The sequence below is a fragment of the Mustela erminea genome, chromosome 3, assembly GCF_009829155.1.
Source record: "Mustela erminea isolate mMusErm1 chromosome 3, mMusErm1.Pri, whole genome shotgun sequence".
In the NCBI taxonomy this organism is placed as follows: Eukaryota; Metazoa; Chordata; class Mammalia; order Carnivora; family Mustelidae; genus Mustela; species Mustela erminea.
Genome location: NC_045616.1, coordinates 59,065,496 through 59,086,263, shown reverse-complemented (window position 1 = coordinate 59,086,263; position 20,768 = coordinate 59,065,496). Strand labels below are relative to the sequence as shown.

The 20,768-nt window shown below is 37.4% G+C and overlaps 1 protein-coding gene across 6 annotated transcripts in view; it reads left to right on the top strand.

Annotated features, from left to right (window-relative positions):
* Positions 1 to 20,768, top strand: part of MSH3 (mutS homolog 3) — a 182,926-nt gene that overhangs the window by 57,053 nt on the left and 105,105 nt on the right. For all 6 annotated transcript variants that reach the window (XM_032335833.1, XM_032335838.1, XM_032335834.1 and 3 more), the window contains 3 exons: positions 1,068 to 1,182; positions 16,180 to 16,264; positions 18,858 to 18,967. In XM_032335833.1, the coding sequence (XP_032191724.1) occupies positions 1,068 to 1,182; positions 16,180 to 16,264; positions 18,858 to 18,967 (310 nt within the window). The remainder of the gene's footprint in view (positions 1 to 1,067; positions 1,183 to 16,179; positions 16,265 to 18,857; positions 18,968 to 20,768) is intronic.

Sequence of the window (20,768 nt, the reverse complement as noted above, 5' to 3'; positions counted from 1 at the left end):
TCCTTCTGGAGTTCACATTCTAAGGGGAAGATATATACAATAAAATAAGTTAAGTGTGTTTGAAAGTGGTATTAGGAAGAAAATAAGGCAGGGAAGAGGGAGAATCTTTGAATAGTGTGGTGAAGTAAGGCCTCACTGTGAAAAGGGCTCTTGAGCGGAGATTTGAACAAAGACTGAAGGGTGTAGGGGTCAAGCCATACACACAGTTGAAGGAACAGTGTTTTAGGCAGACACACCAGTAAGTACAACATATCTACATGCCTGATACGCTTAAGAAGTGAAAGGAGCCTGGGTGCTAGAACAAAGTAAGGCAGAGACTCTGAGGAGGTGAGCTAAGAGATACAGGGGAGGTGGAAGCCAGGTTGTAGGGCCATAAGACCCCTGGCAGGACTTGAGCTGCTTCTGTCAGTGAGTTGGGGATGTTGGAGTATTTTGATAAGCAAAGTAGTCTAATGGTCTCGAGTATATTTTGAAAAGGATTCTTTCAGCTGCTCTGTTGAGAATATCCTGTAGTGCACAGGGATGAAGCTGAGAGAGCAGATGGTAAGCAATATTCCTGCTGAGAGATAAGAATGATTGTACAACTTTTTTTCACCCTCACTCAGCAGTATATTATAGATATTTTTCTGTGCCTGTACAGATAGCTCTAAGTCATTGTTATTAGTAGATGCATAGTAATCTGGACTTATCAAAATTTATTGAACTCTTACGCTCCTGATGTTCAGTTAGGTTTTGGATTTTACTATTACAGGAGATGTTTTGGCTCAGTTCCTTGTACATACATCTCTGACATGCATTTGAGAGTATTTCTGGATAAGAGGGGATAGGCTTTTATATTTTGAAGAAATTGCTCTCTTGCTTTCCAGAACATGTTTATTTCACCATCAGAAAAATACCCATTTTCCCATGACTTAGATACCTGTAATCTTCAATGTTATCCCAAAAGGCAATTTTAGGAGGTATTGTCTAAATTATCATTTCAATAACCACAAACTAAACTTCATTTAACTTAAAGTTCGTTTTTCATAATGGTGAGCAATAACTTCACTATATATTCTGTATTTTAGCTTCTCAAACTTTTGCTGGCATCATTAATTTGGAGAAACCTGTGATTTGCTCTTTGGCTGCCATAATAAGATACCTCAAAGAATTTAACTTGGAAAAGGTGCTTTCCAAGCCCAAGTAAGTGATTTCTCAAAAAAAAAAAAAAAAAAAAAGGGGGGGGGTAGAGTTATATTAAAAGCATTTCCTTTAAAAAAAAAATTCTTGTTTTTCTTTTGGCTTGAAGTTCACATGCATTCATTTAGAAATAAGAGCATCTGAGAAATTTGACATTACTACCTTTTCCTTTGATTATTGGCGGATAAAAAGTCATCTTCTGTTTCTACTGTGTGTCAACATTGAACCATAAGTCTGAATATAATATGTCCAGCCTTAGAGTGTAATTCATTCTCTCCATAATTCAGTCTATAAAACCATTTCTTAAATTGAGTTTGGTAAGTACTGTATTCAGATAAGTTCACCTACTATTGATAGAAAATCCTTTTTTTTTTTTTTTTAAAGATTTATTTATTTTAGAGAGAGAGATCACAAGCAGTGGGAAGGGGCAGAGGGAGAAGGAGAGAAAAAATAGCGAATCCTCAAGCAGATTCCTGATGAGTAGGACATGGGGCTCGATTCCAGGACCCTGAGATTATGTCCTGAGCTAAAATCAAGAGTCGGCCACTTAACCTGACTGAGCCACCCAGGTGACCCTATAGAATATTCTATTTGGGAGCAAGAATGAACTGCGTGGTGCTATTGGTGAAAAATATTAATGTAAAAATATTTATAGAAGCCTTAATTCTGTCAATTTGTATTCATATGGCTATTTAATATACAAAATACTAGAGTAGAGTTAATTGACAAGTAGTATTAAATGGATTAAGAAGTGGTATTAGAAAGCAGTCATAAGGGGCGCCTGGGTGGCTCAGTGGGTTAAGCCACTGCCTTCGGCTCAGGTCATGATCTCAGGGTCCTGGGATCGAGCCCCGCATCGGGCTCTCTGCTCAGCAGGGAGCCTGCTTCCTCCTCTCTCTCTGTCTGACTCTCTGCCTGCTTGTGATCTCTCTGTCAAATAAATAAAATCTTTAAAAAAAAAAAAGAAAGCAGTCATAAAACTTCACTGCCTTTCTTATTCCTGGTTTCAGTTCTTATTTCATAGACCATAAATTTGGGGATGAGGAAGATAGCTACTACCATGGCTTTTTTTTTTTTTTTAAAGATTTTATTTATTTGACAGAGAAAAATCACAAGTAGATGGAGAGGCAGGCAGAGAGAGAGAGAGAGAGAGGGGGAAGCAGGCTCCCTGCTGAGCAGAGAGCCCAATGTGGGACTCGATCCCAGGACTCTGAGATCATGACCTGAGCCGAAGGCAGCGGCTTAACCCACTGAGCCACCCAGGCACCCCCTACCATGGCTTTTTAAAAGAGTGATTAACTTTATGGAGTTCAGAGATTTAAAACTCACAGTTGCCATTCTAGGAAGATGTTAGTTTAAAAACCAGTGGAATAATAAAAGGTAGTGGGAAAATTTTGCCTTTCTGTATTTCACCTTCAGCCCCTTGGTTTTGGCTCTGAAGAATTAACCTTTATCATTTTGATTTTTGATAAGTAAGCTGCTTCCTGTTCTGTAGAGGAGAGTGGACAGATAGGCACTATCTCACTAAAATGGTTGAATATGAATTGGGGTACAAAGAGGTGGTACTGGAATGGAGTTGTTGGGGGCGGTGCAAGAAAGGCACGTCCCTTGGGAATCTTTTGTAATGTCTTCTTTAGTGTGCCTAGTATTTAGGATAGAACAGAATATAAGTTATCTGGAAGCAGTTTTGTCCTGTTTAAAATTAGTCTAAATGTCTATCATCGGGAGAGTGGACTTACTGTGGTATATTCATGCAGTCTAAGGTTAAACAGCAATCAAAATAAATGGACTGGAGTTACATGTATCAATATTTTAAAAATTATGTTACATTATAGTGAGCCAGAAATCAAATAACTGAAGAACACACAGTACTCACCATTATATGAAGTTAGAAACGTGTAAAAAAGTCACTATTTAAGTAGTGGTTAGGAACATTGCTTAAGTATACATGCCTATATAGGAAAGATATGATGTGATGTTTTATTTTTTTATCCTGGGTACTATATTAGTCTATATATATTTTAGTATGACTGAAATGTTTTATTAAAAAGAGTATCAGCTGGTATTATACTTCATTGAGTTGCACTTCAGGCTCCAATAATAGGATACTTTTTGCAGAAATTGATCCATATGATTGACTGTGTTGGATCCCCATAGGAAAGGATGGCAAACTACCTACTGTTTGACTTCTTCATGATAAGGAGCCCCTCTGAATGAGATGGAATTGGTGACTAATAGCTTGCCCATTAAGACTTGTCTCTGTTCACCAAGGAATGAAGTATTAATTTTGGAAGGCAGCTATGCTCACCACTATACCACCAACGCTGAAGTATTAATTTTGGAGTAGAAAAACTTTGTAAAAAAAATCAGGCCCTGATATATATAGAAATAGATGAATTTGGGTCTGAAAAAATTATTGTATCCTTATATTCAAAGTAAAAATAATACTGAATAGAAAAACATGTTTTTTATACTGAAATTAAACCAGTTTACTTTTACATTATCTAACTTGATAAATTACATGAAGCTGAACTCTTCTCATTTTGTATTTGGTGGTGGTGGTGGGCAGTAGTCAGGGAACTGAATCTGTTGATGACTTAGTATGTGTCTAATCAGCTGGTCGGGTGATCCCGTTTTCATTGCCATAGAACCAAAGACAAAGATGGAGATCCATAGTAAAGGTGCTCAAATGGTATAAATTTCTATCATCCAGGAACAGATGCTGGATTTTGTCAAATGCTTTTTCTGCATCAATTGAGAGGACCATGTGGTTCTTCTCTCTTCTCATATTAATTTGTTCTATCACATTGATTGATTTGCGAATGTTGAACCATCCTTGTAGCCCAGGAATGAATCCCATCTGGTCATGGTGGATAATCTTTTTAATGTGCTGTTGAATCCTGTTTGTTAGGATCTTGTTGAGAATCTTAGCATCCATATTCATCAGTGATAATTGGTCTGAAATTCTCCTTTTTGGGAAGGGTCTTTGCCTGGTTTGGGGATCAGGGTAATGCTGGCTTCATAGAAAGAGTCTGGAAGTTTTCCTTCTGCTTCAATTTTTTGAAACAGCTTCAGGAGAATAGGTGTTATTTCTTCTTTGAAAATTTGGTAGAATTCCCCAGGGCTCTTGTTTTTTGGGAGGTTTTTGATCACTGCTTCAATCTCATTATTAGATATCGGTCTATTCAGATTGTCAATTTCTTCCTGGTTCAATTTTGGGTTTATAGTTTTCCAGGAATGCATCCATTTCATCTAGGTTGCTTAGCTTATTGACATATGACTGTTGATAATAACTTTTGATGATTGTTTCTACTTCCTTGCTATTAGTTGTGATCTCTCCCTTTTCATTCATAATTTTATGAATTTGGGCTTTCTCTCTTTTCTTTTGGATTAGTGTGGCCAATGGTTTATCAGTCTTATTGATTCTTCCAAAAAACCAGCTTCTAGTTTCATTGATACGTTCTCCTGTATCTCTGGTTTCTACCTCATTGATCTCAGCTCTAATCTTGATTATTTCCCTTCTTATGTGTGGAGTTGGTTTGATTTGTTGTTGATTCTCCAGTTCTTTAAGGTGTAGAGACAGCTGATGTGTTCTGGATTTTTCAATTTTTTTGAGGGAGGCATGGATGGCTATGTATTTCCCCCTTAGGACTGCTTTTGCTGTATCCCATAGGTTTTGGACTGAAGTGTCTTCATTCTCATTGGTTCCTGATTAAAATGCTTCAACATATAGGGATAGAGGGAACATTCCTGAACTTCATAAAATCTATCTATGAAAGACCCACAGCAAATATCATCCTCAATGGGAAAAAGCTTGCAGCCTTCCCATTGAGATCAGGAACACGACAAGGATGCCCACTCTTGTTCAACATAGTATTAGAAGTCCTAGCAACAGCAATCAGACAACAAAGAGAAATAAAAGGTATCCAAATTGGCAATGAAGAAGTCAAACTCTCTCTCTTCACAGATGACAAAAGAGAAATAAAAGGTATCCAAATTGGCAATGAAGAAGTCAAACTCTCTCTCTTCACAGATGACATGATTATTTATATGGAAAACCCAAAAGACTCCGCCCCCTAACTACTAGAACTCATACAGCAATTCAGTAACGTGGCAGGATACAAAGTCAATGTACAGAAATTAGTGGCTTTCCTATACACTAATAATGAAAATACAGAAAGGGAAATTAGAGAATCAGTTCCATTTACTATAGCACCAAGAACCATAAGATACCTGGGAATAAACCTAAGCAAAGAGGTAAAGGATCTGTACTCAAGGAACTACAGACCACTCATGAAAGAAATTGAAGAAGACACAAAAAGATGGAAGACCATTCCATGCTCTTGGATCGGAAGAATAAACATTGTTCAAATGTCTATACTGCCTAGAGCAATCTATACTTTTAATGCCATTCCAATCAAAATTCCACTGGTATTCTTCAAAGAGCTGGAGCAAATAATTCAAAAATGTGTATGGAATCAGAAGAGACCCCGAATCGCTAAGGAAATGTTGAAAAACAAAAATAAAACTGGGGGCATCACGTTACCTGATTTCAAGCTTTACTACAAAGCTGTGATCACCAAGACAGCATGGTACGGGCATAAAAACAGACACATAGACCAGTGGAACAGAGTGGAGAGCCCAGATATGGACCCCCAACTCTATGGGCAAATAATCTTCAACAAAACAGGAAAAAATATACAGTGGAAAAAAGACAGTCTCTTCAATAAATGGTGCTGGGGAAACTGGACAGCTATAGGTAGAAGAATGAAACTCAACCATTCTCTTACACCGTACACAAAGATAAACTCAAAATGGATAAAAGACCTCAACGTGAGACAGGAATTCATCAGAATCCTAGAGGAGAACATAGGCAGTAATCTCTTCGGTATCAGACACAGCAACTTCTTTCAAGATATGTCTCCAAAGGCAAAGGAAACAAAAGTGAAAATAAACTTTTGGGACTTCATCAAAATCAAAAGCTTCTGCACAGCAAAGAAAATAGTCAAGAAAACAAAGAGGCAACCCACAGAATGGGAGAAGATATTTGCAAATGACAGTACAGACAAAAGGTTGATATCCAGGATCTATAAAGAACTCCTCAAACTCAACACACACAAAACAGATAATCATATCAAAAAATGGGCAGAAGATATGAACAGACGCTTCTCCAATGAAGACATACAAATGGCTATCAGACACATGAAAAAATGTTCATCATCACTAGCCATCAGGGAGATTCAAATTAAAACCACATTGAGATATCACTTTACACCAGTTAGAATGGCCAAAATTAGCAAGACAGGAAACAACATGTGTTGGAGGGGATGTGGAGAAAGGGGAACCCTCTTATACTGTTGGTGGGAATGCAAGTTGGTACAGCCACTTTGGAGAACAGTGTGGAGATTTCTCAAGAAATTAAAAATACAGCTTCCCTATGACCCTGCCATTGCACTACTGGGTATTTACCCCAAAGATACAGATGTAGTGAAAAGAAGGGCCATCTGTACCCCAATGTTTATAGCAACAATGGCCACAGTCGCCAAACTATGGAAAGAACCAAGATGCCCTTCAACGCACATGGGTAAGGAAGATGTGGTCCATATACACTATGGAGTATTATGCCTCCATCAGAAAGGATAAATTCCCAACTTTTGTAGCAACATGGACAGGACTGGAAGAGATTATGCTGAGTGAAATAAGTCAAGCAGAGAGAGTCAATTATCATATGGTTTCACTTATTTGTGGAGCATAACAAATAGCATGGAGGACAAGGGGAGTTAGAGAGGAGAAGGGAGTTGGGGGAAATTGGAAGGGGAGGTGAACCATGAGAGACTATGGACTCTGGAAAACAATCTGAGGGGTGTGAAGTGGCGGGGGGTGAGAGATTGGGGGAACCAGGTGGTGGGTATTAGAGAGGGCACGGATTGCATGGAGCACTGGGTGTGGTGGAAAAATAATGAATACTGTTATGCTGAAAATAAAAAAAAATAAAATAAAATGCTGTTAAAATAAAACTGAATTAAAAAAAAATTTCTATCACCCAGCATGTATCAAACACCAAGGAGGAGTCAGTAAATACAGGATTAATGGAAGAAAAGGAGAGAAGGAAGAAATTCTTTTATTCTGTGAGCGTGGACTTGAATGGAAATTGTCAAAATGTCCTTGGGAGCCAAGATTAATGAATAAAGGTGGTGATCAGACTGGTAAAATTTTTTGCTTAAAATGTGAGTGATGATTTTATACGGATGGGATGTGATTTGACTTTGAAGATAATTCCAAAAGAGTAATTCCACAGTTACATTTTGGAAAAAGAATGTTGCTGCTCTGAGTGGTAACTTTGGAAAGTAAGAATGTTCTCGTATACTTAGAATTCAGTTATATTACCTTAAAAGTTCAGCAGCATAAGGTATAGTTAGATTTACTTTAAGAGCTGTTAATGGGGAAAAATTGAGTTGCGTCGTATGGCAAATGCTTTCACAAAAACTGTTGTACATTTCATAAAAAGTCTTGATATGCATTTACTTAACGGTGTTTGTGCCTTTATGGTAGAATTTCAGGTTATTTGAGAAAATATGTATGTTAGGTATTCTTAAAAATGGGTTAAGTGAGGTTTTATTAGTTAGGCCTAGATTTTGAGGTTCCAAGTTTGTCTTGAGAGTTTAAGTACGTTTGTTCCAGAGCAAAATAGTATAATAGAATAAATAGGATGTGAGGGATATTAGTCATCATGAAAGAATTAGCCTGACTCCCAAATTTATGAAGTTTTAAAGGAATTGGTGTTTTTGTTAGTGTTGAAAATGAGCACTTTTGTCATTTCAGAGGACTTTTTAAGATTGGTGTGGTCAGAACTTCACATAGGTTTTGGAAATTTAGGAAAGAATGACAAAATCTACCCAAGATGAACTGCAAGAGCTTTTTCTTAGAGAACTTATTAGAATGATAACGTAGGATGTGTACTTTTATTAGTGAAAGTGAATTTTGTAATTATTTTAATGACCTCTAATGGGTAGAGACCAGAGATGCAGCTGAATATCCTAAAATTCACAGAATATCCCTTTACAAAAAATAATTATTTAGCCCCAAATTCAGTGGTCCAAAATCACATAAAGACACGACAAGAGAAGAAACTACAGACTAATGTGAATATGGACATAAGAATCCTCAAAAAATACAAGCAAATGGAGTCCAACAATATAAATCATGATGTATAATCATGATTTGGGGATTTATTCTAGGACCATAGGTTTGTTTTAATGAATTTTAAGTATTTAGTGTAATATACTGAGAGATTAAAAACTACAGGAGCATCTCAACAGACAGTCAAAGCTCCCTTTCGTGATGAAAACATCCAACAAACTAGAGCTAGAAAGGAATGTCCTTATTCTAATAATGGCCATCAGTGAAAATCTCAGACGCTAACATCATACTTAACGGGGGAAAGAATGATTGTTTCTCCTCTAAAAACAGGAACAAGAAGAAGCAGCGTTTCCCCACTTCTGTTGTATATTGTCCTAGAAAGTCTATTCAGGGTAATTAGGCAAGAAAATGAAGTGAAAGGCATCCATATTGTAAAGGAAGAAGTAAAATTTTGCTATTGCAGTTAACATGAAATTATGTGTAGAAAATCCTAAAGAATCCAGGAAAAATGATTAAAGCGTATAAAATGAGTTTATGAGGTTGCAAGACATGAGATAAATATACCAAAATGAAAATTGACTGTGTATCTGTAACCTTGCAATGAAGAATCCAAAGATGAAAATAAGAAAATAATTTCATTTACAGTAGCATCAAAAAGAATAAAGTACTTAATGCAATTTAATAAAACAAATACAAAACCTGTATTCTGAAAGTCATAGAACACTGTTGAAAGAAAATAAAAGAAGACCTGAATAAGTGGAAAGGCATCCTAGGTTTGTGGATCAGCAGACTTGATTTTACTTAGATGGCAATATTCCCCAAATTGATCTACAGATTCAGTGTAATTGTACCAAAACCCTAGCTAGTTTTTTTTTTTTTTTTTAGAAACCGACATACTGATCCTAAAATTTTATGAAAATTCAAGGGCCAAAAAATAGCTGTAATAACTTTGAAAAAGAATAACAAAATCAGAAGATTCACATTTCTGTTTGAAAACTTGTTGCAAGGCAACAGTAGCCAAGGTAGTGTGGCACTGCCATAAAGACAGACATACAGATCAGTGAAATACAATTGAGAGTCCAGAAGTAAAGTATACACATATTGTCAATTGATTTCCAGCAAGGGTGTTAAAGCATTCAGTGGAGGAAAGAATAGTTTTTTGTTTTTTGTTTTTCCCCAATAAAAGGCCCTGTGTGATCCCTGGTTATTGTTTGACCTAGTGTTTTCTTGAGGTTCTTTCCCTGACCTCAAGGGTAACTGGTTATCTATGCAAAAGAGTGAGTTTTGTATTACCTTGCCTCATGCTATAATAAAAAATAACTCAAAGTGGACCAAAGACTTATATGTAAGAGCTGAAACTATTAAGCTCTTAGAAGAAAACATAGGTGTAAAAATTTTCATGACCTTGGATTAGGCAATAGTCTCTTAGCTGTGATGCCAAAAGCATAAGTAGCAAAAGAAAAAATAGAAAATATTGGACTTCACAATAAGAAACTTGCTCTTCAAAGCCCACTGTCAAGAGAATGAAAGAACCCACTGAATGGGAGAAAAACTTTGTATAGAGACCTATGTCCACTCTTATAGTTCTTCATATATTAAGACAGATATTAAAAAAAGACAGATAACCCAATTAAAAATGGGCAAAGAATCTGAATAGGCATTTCTCCAAAGAACATGTACAAATGACCACTAAGCACATGAAAAAATGCTTAGCGTCATTAGGCATCAGATAAATTCAAATCAAAGCCACAGTGAGATACTACTTCATATCCACTAGAATAGCGATAATAATAATTTAAAAAACCATACAGGAGTTGGTCTGAATGTGGGCAAATTAGAACCCTCATATGTGGGAAGGTAAAATGGTTATAACCACCTTGGAAAACACTGTGGTACTTCCTCACAGTGTTTAACTTGGACTTACCATATAATGCAGCTATTTTACTCCTGGATATGTCCTCAACACAGATGAAAACATATGTCCACACAAAAATTTATATGTGACTGTTAATAGCAGTATGGTTCACAGTAGCCAAAAAGTGGAAACAATCCACATGTTCATCCATTGATGAATAGATCTATAAAATACAGAATATGCATAAAATGGAATATAATTCAACCATAAAAAGGAATGAAATATTGGCCGATGCTACAACATGAATGAACCTTGAAAATATTAAGTAAGTTAAAGAAGACATCACGAAAGACCACACACATAACTGTATGATTCCACTTATATCACAGTATACTTATATCCACAGTAGGCAAATCCGTGAGAAAGAGAAAGCCAATCAATTGTTTCTAAGAGCAGTTTCGACTGGAGGGAAGTGGAGAGTGACTTTGAATGGGTAGAGAGGTTTTGGGGTGGGTAATGCAAATACCTGAAATTACATAATGCAGATGATTGCACAATCTTGTTAATATACTAAAAACCATTAAATTGCATACTCCAAATAAATGGTGTGTTATGCAAATTATAACTTAATGTAGTAGATATACATATATACTCATACATATTTAAATGTTATTAGTATCAAGATTGGGAAATCCTTGTCTCTATTTTACTCCTGCTTCTAAAGCAAGTTCCTCATGTATTTCGAGACATTTCCACTCTAGTTGGTCAGAGGGCCAACTATTTTTTTTTTTAAAGATTTTATTTATTTATTTGACAGAGAGAGATCACAAGTAGGCAGAGAGGCAGGCAGAGAGAGAGGAGGAAGCAGGCTCCCTGCTGAGGAGCCCGATGTGGGACTCGATCCCAGGACCCTGAGATCATGACCCGAGCCGAAGGCAGCGGCTTAACCCACTGAGCCACCCAGGCACCCCAGAGGGCCAACTATTTTAAGCCCTGTACAAACCCTCGGATAAATCCTGATGGATTGACCTAGTGTTTTCTTGGGTTCTTTCCCTGACCTGTGGAGGTTCCCCACACCTTTAAGGATCAATACCTACCTGGCCAAAGCCTTGAGGGGATCCTTCCACAGATTTTTGGAGCTCTTTTGTGTGCAGCTCTGTCATGTCTGGCTTTCTCCACAAATTCTAGTTTCCTTGGTCTCTCCAAAGAATCAGTCATAATTTACCTCACTTGTTTTTCTTCTCTCAGGGATTACAGTTCTGTGCTATCTGATGTCTAATACCTGCCCAATTTTTAAAAAAATATAAGTTTGTCTAGTTTTCTAATTGTTCATGGTTAAAGGACAGTTCTCATGCATTTAATCTTTTATGAATGAAAGCAGAAGTCAGGTACCATAACTGAACCTCACATATAAACCACAGAAGATGTGTGAGGTTACAGCAGCTAACCAGAACAATGCCTGTGTTCTAAAGCTTCCAGAAAATTAATTTCACTTAAAATTAAAAACAAAAAACCAAATTCAAATCTTATACAAAATTATTATAAGAAAAAACACAATAAGGAGTCAGATAATGTCCTTACAGAAAATGAATGTGTGCTGGAAAGATGCCCACAGATGAAATGAAAACTATAACCTACTACTTCAGAATGAGCTCAAAGACATTAAGAAAATGATACCAGGGGTGAAAGAACAAATGAGAATGAGAAATAGGAAAGCTTTGAAATGAGATGGTTGGATTGAAGAATGAACTGTGTATTCAAGAATAAGATCAGTTTAGGAGTGAAGAGTAAACTGGAAGGAATACTAAAGTGAATAAACATAGCACATATACTTGAAGAGAACTAGAATTTGAAAAGAGAGATGTGCAAAAAAATAATGATTAACATAGCCTGATGAGACAGCCATCTTTAGAAAGAACTACTTGCAAGCTTGACCCTTTTAACTGGCATCTGAGAAAGTTTTTAGTATTTTCTGATAAGAATGGCTCATTCTCCCCAAACTTCACGAACATGGTTTATGCTAACTACTTGCTGGAGCTGGAATTTTCGCACATGTAGAGGAGAAGATGCCCGGGTGACTAGTTTCCAGTGTAAACCCTAAGTGCTGAGTCTCTAATGTGCTTCTCTGGTGGACATTCCACACGTGTCATCACAACTCACAGCCTGGGAAATTGAGCACACCCTGTGTGACTCCACCAGGAGAGGACTCTTGGAAGCTTGGAAGTCCTCCAGGCTTTGCCTTCTGTATCTTTTTCCTTTTCTGCTTTTGCTTTGTAGTCTTTCACTGTAATAAATCATAGCTGTAAGTACAGCTATACTCCGAGTCCTGTGTATCCTCCTGGAGAATCGCTGGAGACTCAATATATATCTTTCTTATTATTTTCCTCTCTAATAAGCTTCTTGACAGCTTTTAGGAATGTAAAGATGGTCATTTTGTTGCGTTACAAATCAATTAGAAGTGAATCTATAATAAAACAAGTTTTGTGGTAGGTAATTTGTAACTCATAAGTTAAATTAGCCCTGAAAAGATTCGACAAACGGTGAATGTCTGAATTCTGAAAATTGTACATAGAGAACTATTTTCTACTATAGATTTCATATGTAACATTATAGTTTTGTGTGTTTTTTGGTCCTTTTCAATTTTCAAATTATTTTTAAATAGTGTCTTTGTAAAGGGTTGGTCTTTTGGGTAAAATCTGTACCTTTAACTGCCTGTGTCTAAATCAGAAAGATTGGTTTTCATTTTTTTAAAAAAATGATATAGAATCTTAAATTTTACTGGCAAGTTTTCAGCAATGACATTTTCCTCCCATTACAAAACTTGAGGGGGGCAAAAAAGAATCGTTTGTACTTTTCTTGTCTGAAATATTAATGAGGTATTTTCCCACGTTACTTGTAGGATTTTCATCCAGGTTCACACAGCATGAATTCTAGCCAGGCATTGTTTATGAGGTTCATTTCAAAGCATGTAAAATTTGGCTTTTTCCAGAAGGATAAATAATTTAGAATTGCTTGAGTATTTCGGATCACTGATCATATACTGTTGAATTCCTAAGGATGCTGGCAGATAAAACTCTGAGTTCCAAAAAACACATAATTCCTAATGGAAATTAGTCACTGACAGAAGGAAATTTCTTGTGTATTTGTGAAGAAGAGTCAAAACTCCAGAATACATTATCAACCAAGCATAGGGGAAATCCAAAAGCATATTTAGTTCTTGGGGCACTTGGGTGACTCCGTCAGTTAAGCATCTACCTTTGACTCAGGTCATGAACTCAGGGTTCTGGGATGGAGCGCTGAATTGGGCCCCCTGCTCAGTGTAGAGACTACTTCTCCCTCTCCCTCTGCTGTTCCCCCTGCTTGTGCTCTCTTATTTTCTCTCTGTGTCAAAGTAATAAGTAATATCTTTTTTTAAAAACATATTTAGTTCTTGTGTTGCTTGATAATTATTGTTCCGTAGGAATCATTCCAATTTGATATTGCCCAGTGGTTGATCTCTTTTATTAAAATCAATGCAGATGTCAGTTTTCAATAAACTGTGCTTCTCACTGTGTCTACTTTGAGACCTAGGGGACTTGTTCAGTAAGGGAAGGAACTAAAACAAAAAATTACATGCACAACTTACTAATGCTGCTAATTAATAAAGGAACCTGTACTTTTTCCTTCAAAGGTCTAGTTTTGTTAGCTAACTTAAGACCATTTGGTTGTTCAGTTTATTGGTTTTTTTTTGATATTGTGGATATTTACGAATTGTATCCAGTAAAAGTATAGGTGAGGGCTCTAAGATTGCTCCCCCAGTGGTCTTTACTAGGTTGTGTGTTAGTCCAAACCAAATTCTGCCACACATACACTTCTTAGCAAACAGACACAAAAGCAGTCCTGTTAAGTCTTCTGTAAGCTCCATGAAATCCCAGATCTTTCTTTTTTAGGGTTCTGACAGCACCTTGCTTCTGAGGTTCATTTGAGGCATAGTAGAAGCACTTTTAGTTGGAGTTAGGTGACAAAACTCTGAACTAATTGGTGGATCAAGGATGCTTTCAGAAACCTAGACCTAAAACCCCATTCTTCAGTGCGTGGACTGTTGGGTTTACTAAGTTCTTGTGAGGGTGAAGCCAACTGAACAGTATTTCTGGATAGTCCACAGATCTTAAATGCCATTTATTTATGTTACAGCTCTGCTGTTCATGGGAGATGAAGACAGCTGAGATGTTTTTAGAAAAGGCTGTGGATTATGGGTTCTTGATTAGTCTTTATCTCATACCAAATGAGCATCCCTGTACAGTGTATAGTTGATGAATGTACTCCTCTGTTAATCATTGCTAGGGTGTAGATTCAGCCTAACTGTCAGGAACAGGGGAGGACTTCTGCCTCACTGCTTGGGAACTGGCTGGATATCAGCTCGAGTCCAGGCTCTCAACTCTTCCATTTTGGATCTTTAACCATAAAGGTCACTTGTCAGCTACACAGCAAATCACTGCCTAATTGTTCCTTCCTGAAAATAACATTTTACATTTTATTCTTGTCCCTGGGTGTTTTATGGAGATCTCTGGGTTTTAGGACTCAAAGGAAACCAGCCAATCAGCCCTAACTGGCTTCCCTGTAGGAAGATGGCAGACATTTGTTGAGTGTGCGTGTGCTGCTGGGCTCAGCAAGAGTTGCAAAATGGATGACATAAATAACTCTTGCCTTCAAGGGACTTAGATCTGTTAATGAGGATAGCAGAAGAACATTAAATGGCTCTAATCCAAAGCAAATTAAGTTAATTGCCCTAAGAAGGAGTGAAAGGTAGATACACACACCTGCTGTCAGTCAGTGTTGGAGTTGCCTCCCTCTAAAAATCGTTAACAAGTTATCAATGGAAACGACATCAAATCTATCAGAGAAATCATGCTGCTAAAGGACAGTTCTTACTTGGCAATATTCCTAATATGCAACAAGGTATTTTTTTTTTCCAGGGTTCTGGAGCTTCAGCTGGGGGAGTCATCTAGAAGTGAAGGCATCTCTCAGTCAGCACTGGCTCTGATTTTAGACTCTGGACTCCTGGATGTAGTTTTGTTTCCATAACTGGCTTGGGAACGTGGATTATATTTAGATCTTATCACAGCCGTGTGAGAAGTATAGTAGTTTATAATGCAAACATCCATGCTTTTCTTCCAAATAGTTTAGTGACTTGCCGTTATTTTTCTTGCCTTTAAAAATAAGCTATAAAATCTGTAAGTGCTGTTGATAGAAACATAAAGGAAATTGGATTACTGTATCAGTAATGCACTGATTAATGTACTTCTTAACATGAAAGATTGCTAAGGACAGAATTGGAATTGTGTGTACACTTATTAATCATTGCAACTCAATACTCAAGTCTGAAATTTACTGAACTTTAATCTCATTTAGGATAGTTTTAGGGACAGAGAGACAATTCTTTGAGCTTAAGAAAATATTTTTGCTACTTTTTTAGTTGAATACTCCACTAAAACCGTAGCTCCAATAATATGTGTTGTTAATTATAGAGTAAATACCATTTGTTGTATATATCAGAATGTTGATTAAAAGCTGTTAGAGGGTTTATCAAGATGATCTCATGCTGAAGAATAAGGAGGATGTTTTAAAATATCTTGATATATTTTTCTAGCTAATTGCATAGCTTTCCCAGAAGATACCACCACATGCTATGCTGATAATAAAAGACTGTGTTTGGTTCTATTCTTGGTAATGCAAAAAAGAGATACTGGTACCATTTACTTCCTTTTGCTTGTTTATGGTGTGAGACAACTATCTTTTAGCATCAGTCTGTTTAATGGCACCATCATCAATGGAATACAGTATCCCAATGAATACTTGTTTTGCTCCTTTTGGTTTGATTATCCATCAGATAACTCATTTTTGTCATAATGGTACTGGAATATTTAGTTTTAGTTTTTAACATTCCTTTATGTACTTATATCATGGCTAAATTGGTTTTAAAACTTTCTTTATGTACTTACGGCTCACATTTCATTCTTTTACAGGAATTTTAAACAGTTGTCGGGTGAAATGGAATTTATGACAATTAATGGAACAACATTAAGGAACCTTGAAATCCTACAGAATCAGGTCAGATAAACATAAAGGCTAATTGATTCAACATGGTTTTGAAAAAAAATTTGAAATAAGGTGGCAGTCTGTTCTTAAGAGTGAAGGTGAGAACAGGAATATTATCTTTAGCTGATGACTCTGCCCATTATCTGTTTATTAATTGATAACTGCAGAACCCATTTTTTTTGAGAATGAAGTACATGAAATACTTCTCTGGGGGTTACTTTGGAAACTATAGAGCTGTCCTTCTTAATTATTGAAGTGACATTCCCATCCTGATAATTTCTGTAACAAATATTTGTTTGGAAAGGCATCATCTTTCAAAATTAATATAAAGCGGATTTTTTGTCTGTTTTGTTATTTTCTTTTTAATATTTTATTTATGTATTTGACAGAGATCACAAGGAGACAGAGAGGCAGGCAGAGAGAGAGAGAGGAGGAAGCAGGCTCCCTGCTGAGCAGAGAGCCCAATGCGGGACTCGATCCCAGGACCCTGGGAAGGGGTCGAAGGCAGACGCTTTTGCCCACTGAGCCACCCAGGCACTCCTTGTTATATTTTTTCTACATACCTTTAACTTTTCACTGAAATGTCTTTAGTCTTATTATCCAACATATAAAACAAGTTACTGTGATACTCAATTAGATTTTAAGATGCATAAATTTAATTTCACAAACTTCCATCATTATTTATTTGCCCTTTATTGATGAATTAGGAAGATAATGGAGACATTAAATTGATTGCTTTCATTTATTAAATTATCATTTAGAGAGAAGATTTTATATAATGTTCATAACACAAAGCCATAGAAATAAAAAGCAGTTCCAAATCATTTGAGTAAGTAGTTGAAAAGCTGAACCATCTGAGTTAAATGGTTTAAATCTCTTCAGAAATATTTATTACTGTTGTAAATTAAAGTAAATGCTGAATTTATTTTCCTAACTCCTAGATTTATATATTACTAACTGCTTTCTCTCATTTAGTTTCTCCCTCTCCCAGGCTATCCTTGTATACTAGAGTCAACTCTACTTTAATTCCGTAACATTTTGATCTTGTTGTTACATTATCAGGAAATTGAGAATTTTCCCCACAGATCTTTCTCATCAACTCTGTATACATTGCCCAATAGGAAAAGAGTAGTAGAATGAAAAGGACATTTCTTGGATGAAGAAGAGCAAGTAGTCAGACCCTGAAGACACAGGTCCTGGCATTCCTAGCTAGCTTAATTCTGCCACTTCTTTCCTATTCAAATCCTATTGCTGTGGAGTCAGCTCTGAAAATAAATTCCTAAGGCAAACATACCCTTAAAAGCTCTTTCATTGTCAGGACTTGGGCCATTATAGAAACAGAAGCTAAGAATTCACATCTTTGGCTTGTCTTTGCACTTGAACTGAACTGGCCTCTGTTACCATGAAGCAGTGGAAGGGGTAATGAGGGTGGGACTGGGTATCAGGGAGAGCAATGAAATAACTGTTTCCCTCCCACCTCCCACCCCTCCCTCTCTTGTCTGAGCCTGGTTCTTCAGTGATGCAGGAGCTAATTGGAAAATTATTTCCACCCACTGTCCTCTTCTTCGGACCCTTTGCTGTACATAGGCCAGTGGGGCTCTTGACTCTGAAGAAATGGTGCTGTTGTTGATATGGACTGCCCTCATCAGTCAGCTCATCCTCAGGGGAGCCTTCTGTGACCTGTGGCTTCTGTGTGTGCTCTGCTTTAAACTGCTAAGGCCTGGCAGCTTTTGTCTTGCCTTAGTTAATTTCTGCCAAGTGACATCTTGTGTTAATTATGTGTCATTTCTCCCACACTTGGATATAAGTACCATAAGGGAGGGACCATGTCTGAATATACCTTTACATCTGAGTACATTGGAGTATTCTGGAAGTACCTGCTTGATGACTTGAAGGAAAACAAAAAAGTTAAAAAAAGAAAAAAACTTAGGTGAAAGCAATTTTATGTTCCAAATAAGATTTAAACCTATTAATTGACTTTTTGTCATACAGTGAAACCTTGGTTAAAATTACCTACCATCTCTAGTTAAAGTTTTTTTAGTCATTCAACTTGGAAGTAGCAGAGCATAGATCGATAATTTTTTACTGAGGATTTAATAAAGCAGACTAAAATAAAATCTTTCCAGGGTGAATTCCTATAGTGCAGTTCAGTTTTAGTTCCATCTCTGGTACCTTTTACTTGTTCATTGTTTTCATGGGAACATCAGCCCTTAGAACTCAGAGGCCGGGAAGGATACTGAATTGCCAAAGGAAATTAAATTATCTTCACTGTATTTCCCAAGGCAGAAAAGTCTGTACTTTTAAAATGCTTAGGACAAACATATATTTTAAAAGATTTCTGAATATTCTTAGTTAACCCAAAGCACACATAAAACTGTCCCTTTTCTATGCAAATATCAATACTTTATATCGTGTATGTGTGTTCATGTGCACATGGCATTCATCAAACATTAAATGAACACCTTTTATGAGTCATATGTTAATGATAGGCGTCAGTAACATTTAAAATTGGGATACATAGACTAATTAAGGCACGTGAGCAACTAGCAGTTTTGGTACAAATGCAATGTCCAGTTAATAAAACTTTTCTTCTGGTTTTTCTTAGACTGACATGAAAACCAAAGGAAGTTTACTTTGGGTCTTAGACCATACTAAAACTTCATTTGGGAGACGGAAGTTAAAGAAATGGGTGACCCAGCCACTCCTTAAACTAAGGTAAAGGAAATTGTTTTTTGTGTGTTTAATCTGAAATTATATGAAGTGGTGAAATTAAATATGTTAGCCTCTTTAAAATCAAGGTTACCATAGTTAAAAGAACAGAATTTTACGGCACCTGGCTGGCTGATTCAGAGGAGTGGGGACTCTTGACCTCGGGGTCATGAGTTCGAGCTCCATGTTGGGTGTAGAGATTACTAAAAATAAATAAAGGGAAAAAGAGGAATTTTAAATTGGAGATTTTATTTTGTATCTGGCAATACACTATCTAGTATTGTGAGGTTGTTTCCTTTGTCCCCAGGAGTGAGTCGGCTTGCAGATGGGAAGATATGGGGTGTGTCCAGGGAAAGTGAGTTATCAGTCAATTTGGGTCATCCGCAGCATAAGAGAGTAGGGAGGAGAGGGTTCAAGAGCTGGGCCACTTTCTTTCGTGTAGGGCTTTGAAGGCTAGCCTGAATTGGTAGCCAGGCAAAGTTAATCCAAGGAATCTGAGCATGGGAGTGCTAGGATCAGAGCTGAGCTTGTATGTGGGATGGAACAAAGTGGTGAGGGGGAGCAAGTTAGTAAGTTCATGAAGAGGTTGAGGGACCTGAGCTAAAGCCAGAATAGTAGGGATCCGAAGGAGGGGTCAGGTATGAGACATTTGGGAAGGTAGATGAGTAAACTAGGAGCACCTAGTTTTGCTGAATCTAAAATGCAGCTTTTTCCGGGCTTGTCTGCTCCTCGCAGTCCTTGGGACTGATGTGGACCCAAGGGCGCTTCGCAGACGCTGATGCCTGTGTCTAAACCCTTAGCGAGTGTGATTTAATCTGTCTCCAGTGTGGGCTGGGAATTGGAGTTTTTCAGTGCTCCCCAGATGTTTCTGATACACAGATAAATTTGGAGACTCTGACCTGTCCCTTAATTGAAGCCCTATGAATGTTTACTGAATGAATGAAGGCCATTATATTGCATTCTTACTCTTGTACCACTCTTTAATACTCAAAACTGGCTTCTGAGATAGGTCCTTGAGATGAGTAAACAGATTCAGAGCTTCAGTAACTTGCTTAATGCTTCACAGCTGGTGGAGTCCAGGTTTAAAAACAGCATTGACTCCAGAGCCAAGCAGGCACTTAACCATTCTGAACCACTTCCTAAAGAGCTAGACCAGAGAGCGTGGTGTGCTGTTAGAACTGCTGTGTGTCCGCTCTGTCAGCTGAGTGAGTCAGCCCACTAAGTCCTTGCGTCCTGTGTCCCGTCCTGTGTGCCTGCCTCCCCATGCCATGTTCTCATCTTTGAAATGGTGAACTGCCTCCTCACAGGGTTGCCCTCAGGGTTAAGATGAGACAGGAACCCTAACTACCACTTTTGAGCTCTTTTTTACATGGCAAGCACTGTACTGGGGGCCTTGTATACATTGTAGCTTTTAAAATACACAAGATCCTCCCTTTTGGCTGCATATTACACTGAGCCACGTGAATAGTCGTCTTCAGCAAAGGACAGCACATATTGTTGGTGCTAGTAAGAAGCTTAAGACACTCTTGTGATGATGATCATTTCCAGACACTGCAGGATTTTAGCGGGTCACTCCAGTTTTTCTATCTTGACCGTAAAGACCTTCAAAAAGGGGAAACTGACTGGGTAAAGAAGACATTCTGGAAATGGAAGTACATTTGACCTTTGAACAACCCAGGTCTGAGCTGTGCAAGTCCACTTGTATGCGGATTTTTTCTGATACAGAATAGTATCGTGAATGTTTTTCCTTGTGATTTGCATAACCCTTTCTTTCCTGTAGCTTACTTTGTTATGATATGTTATATAT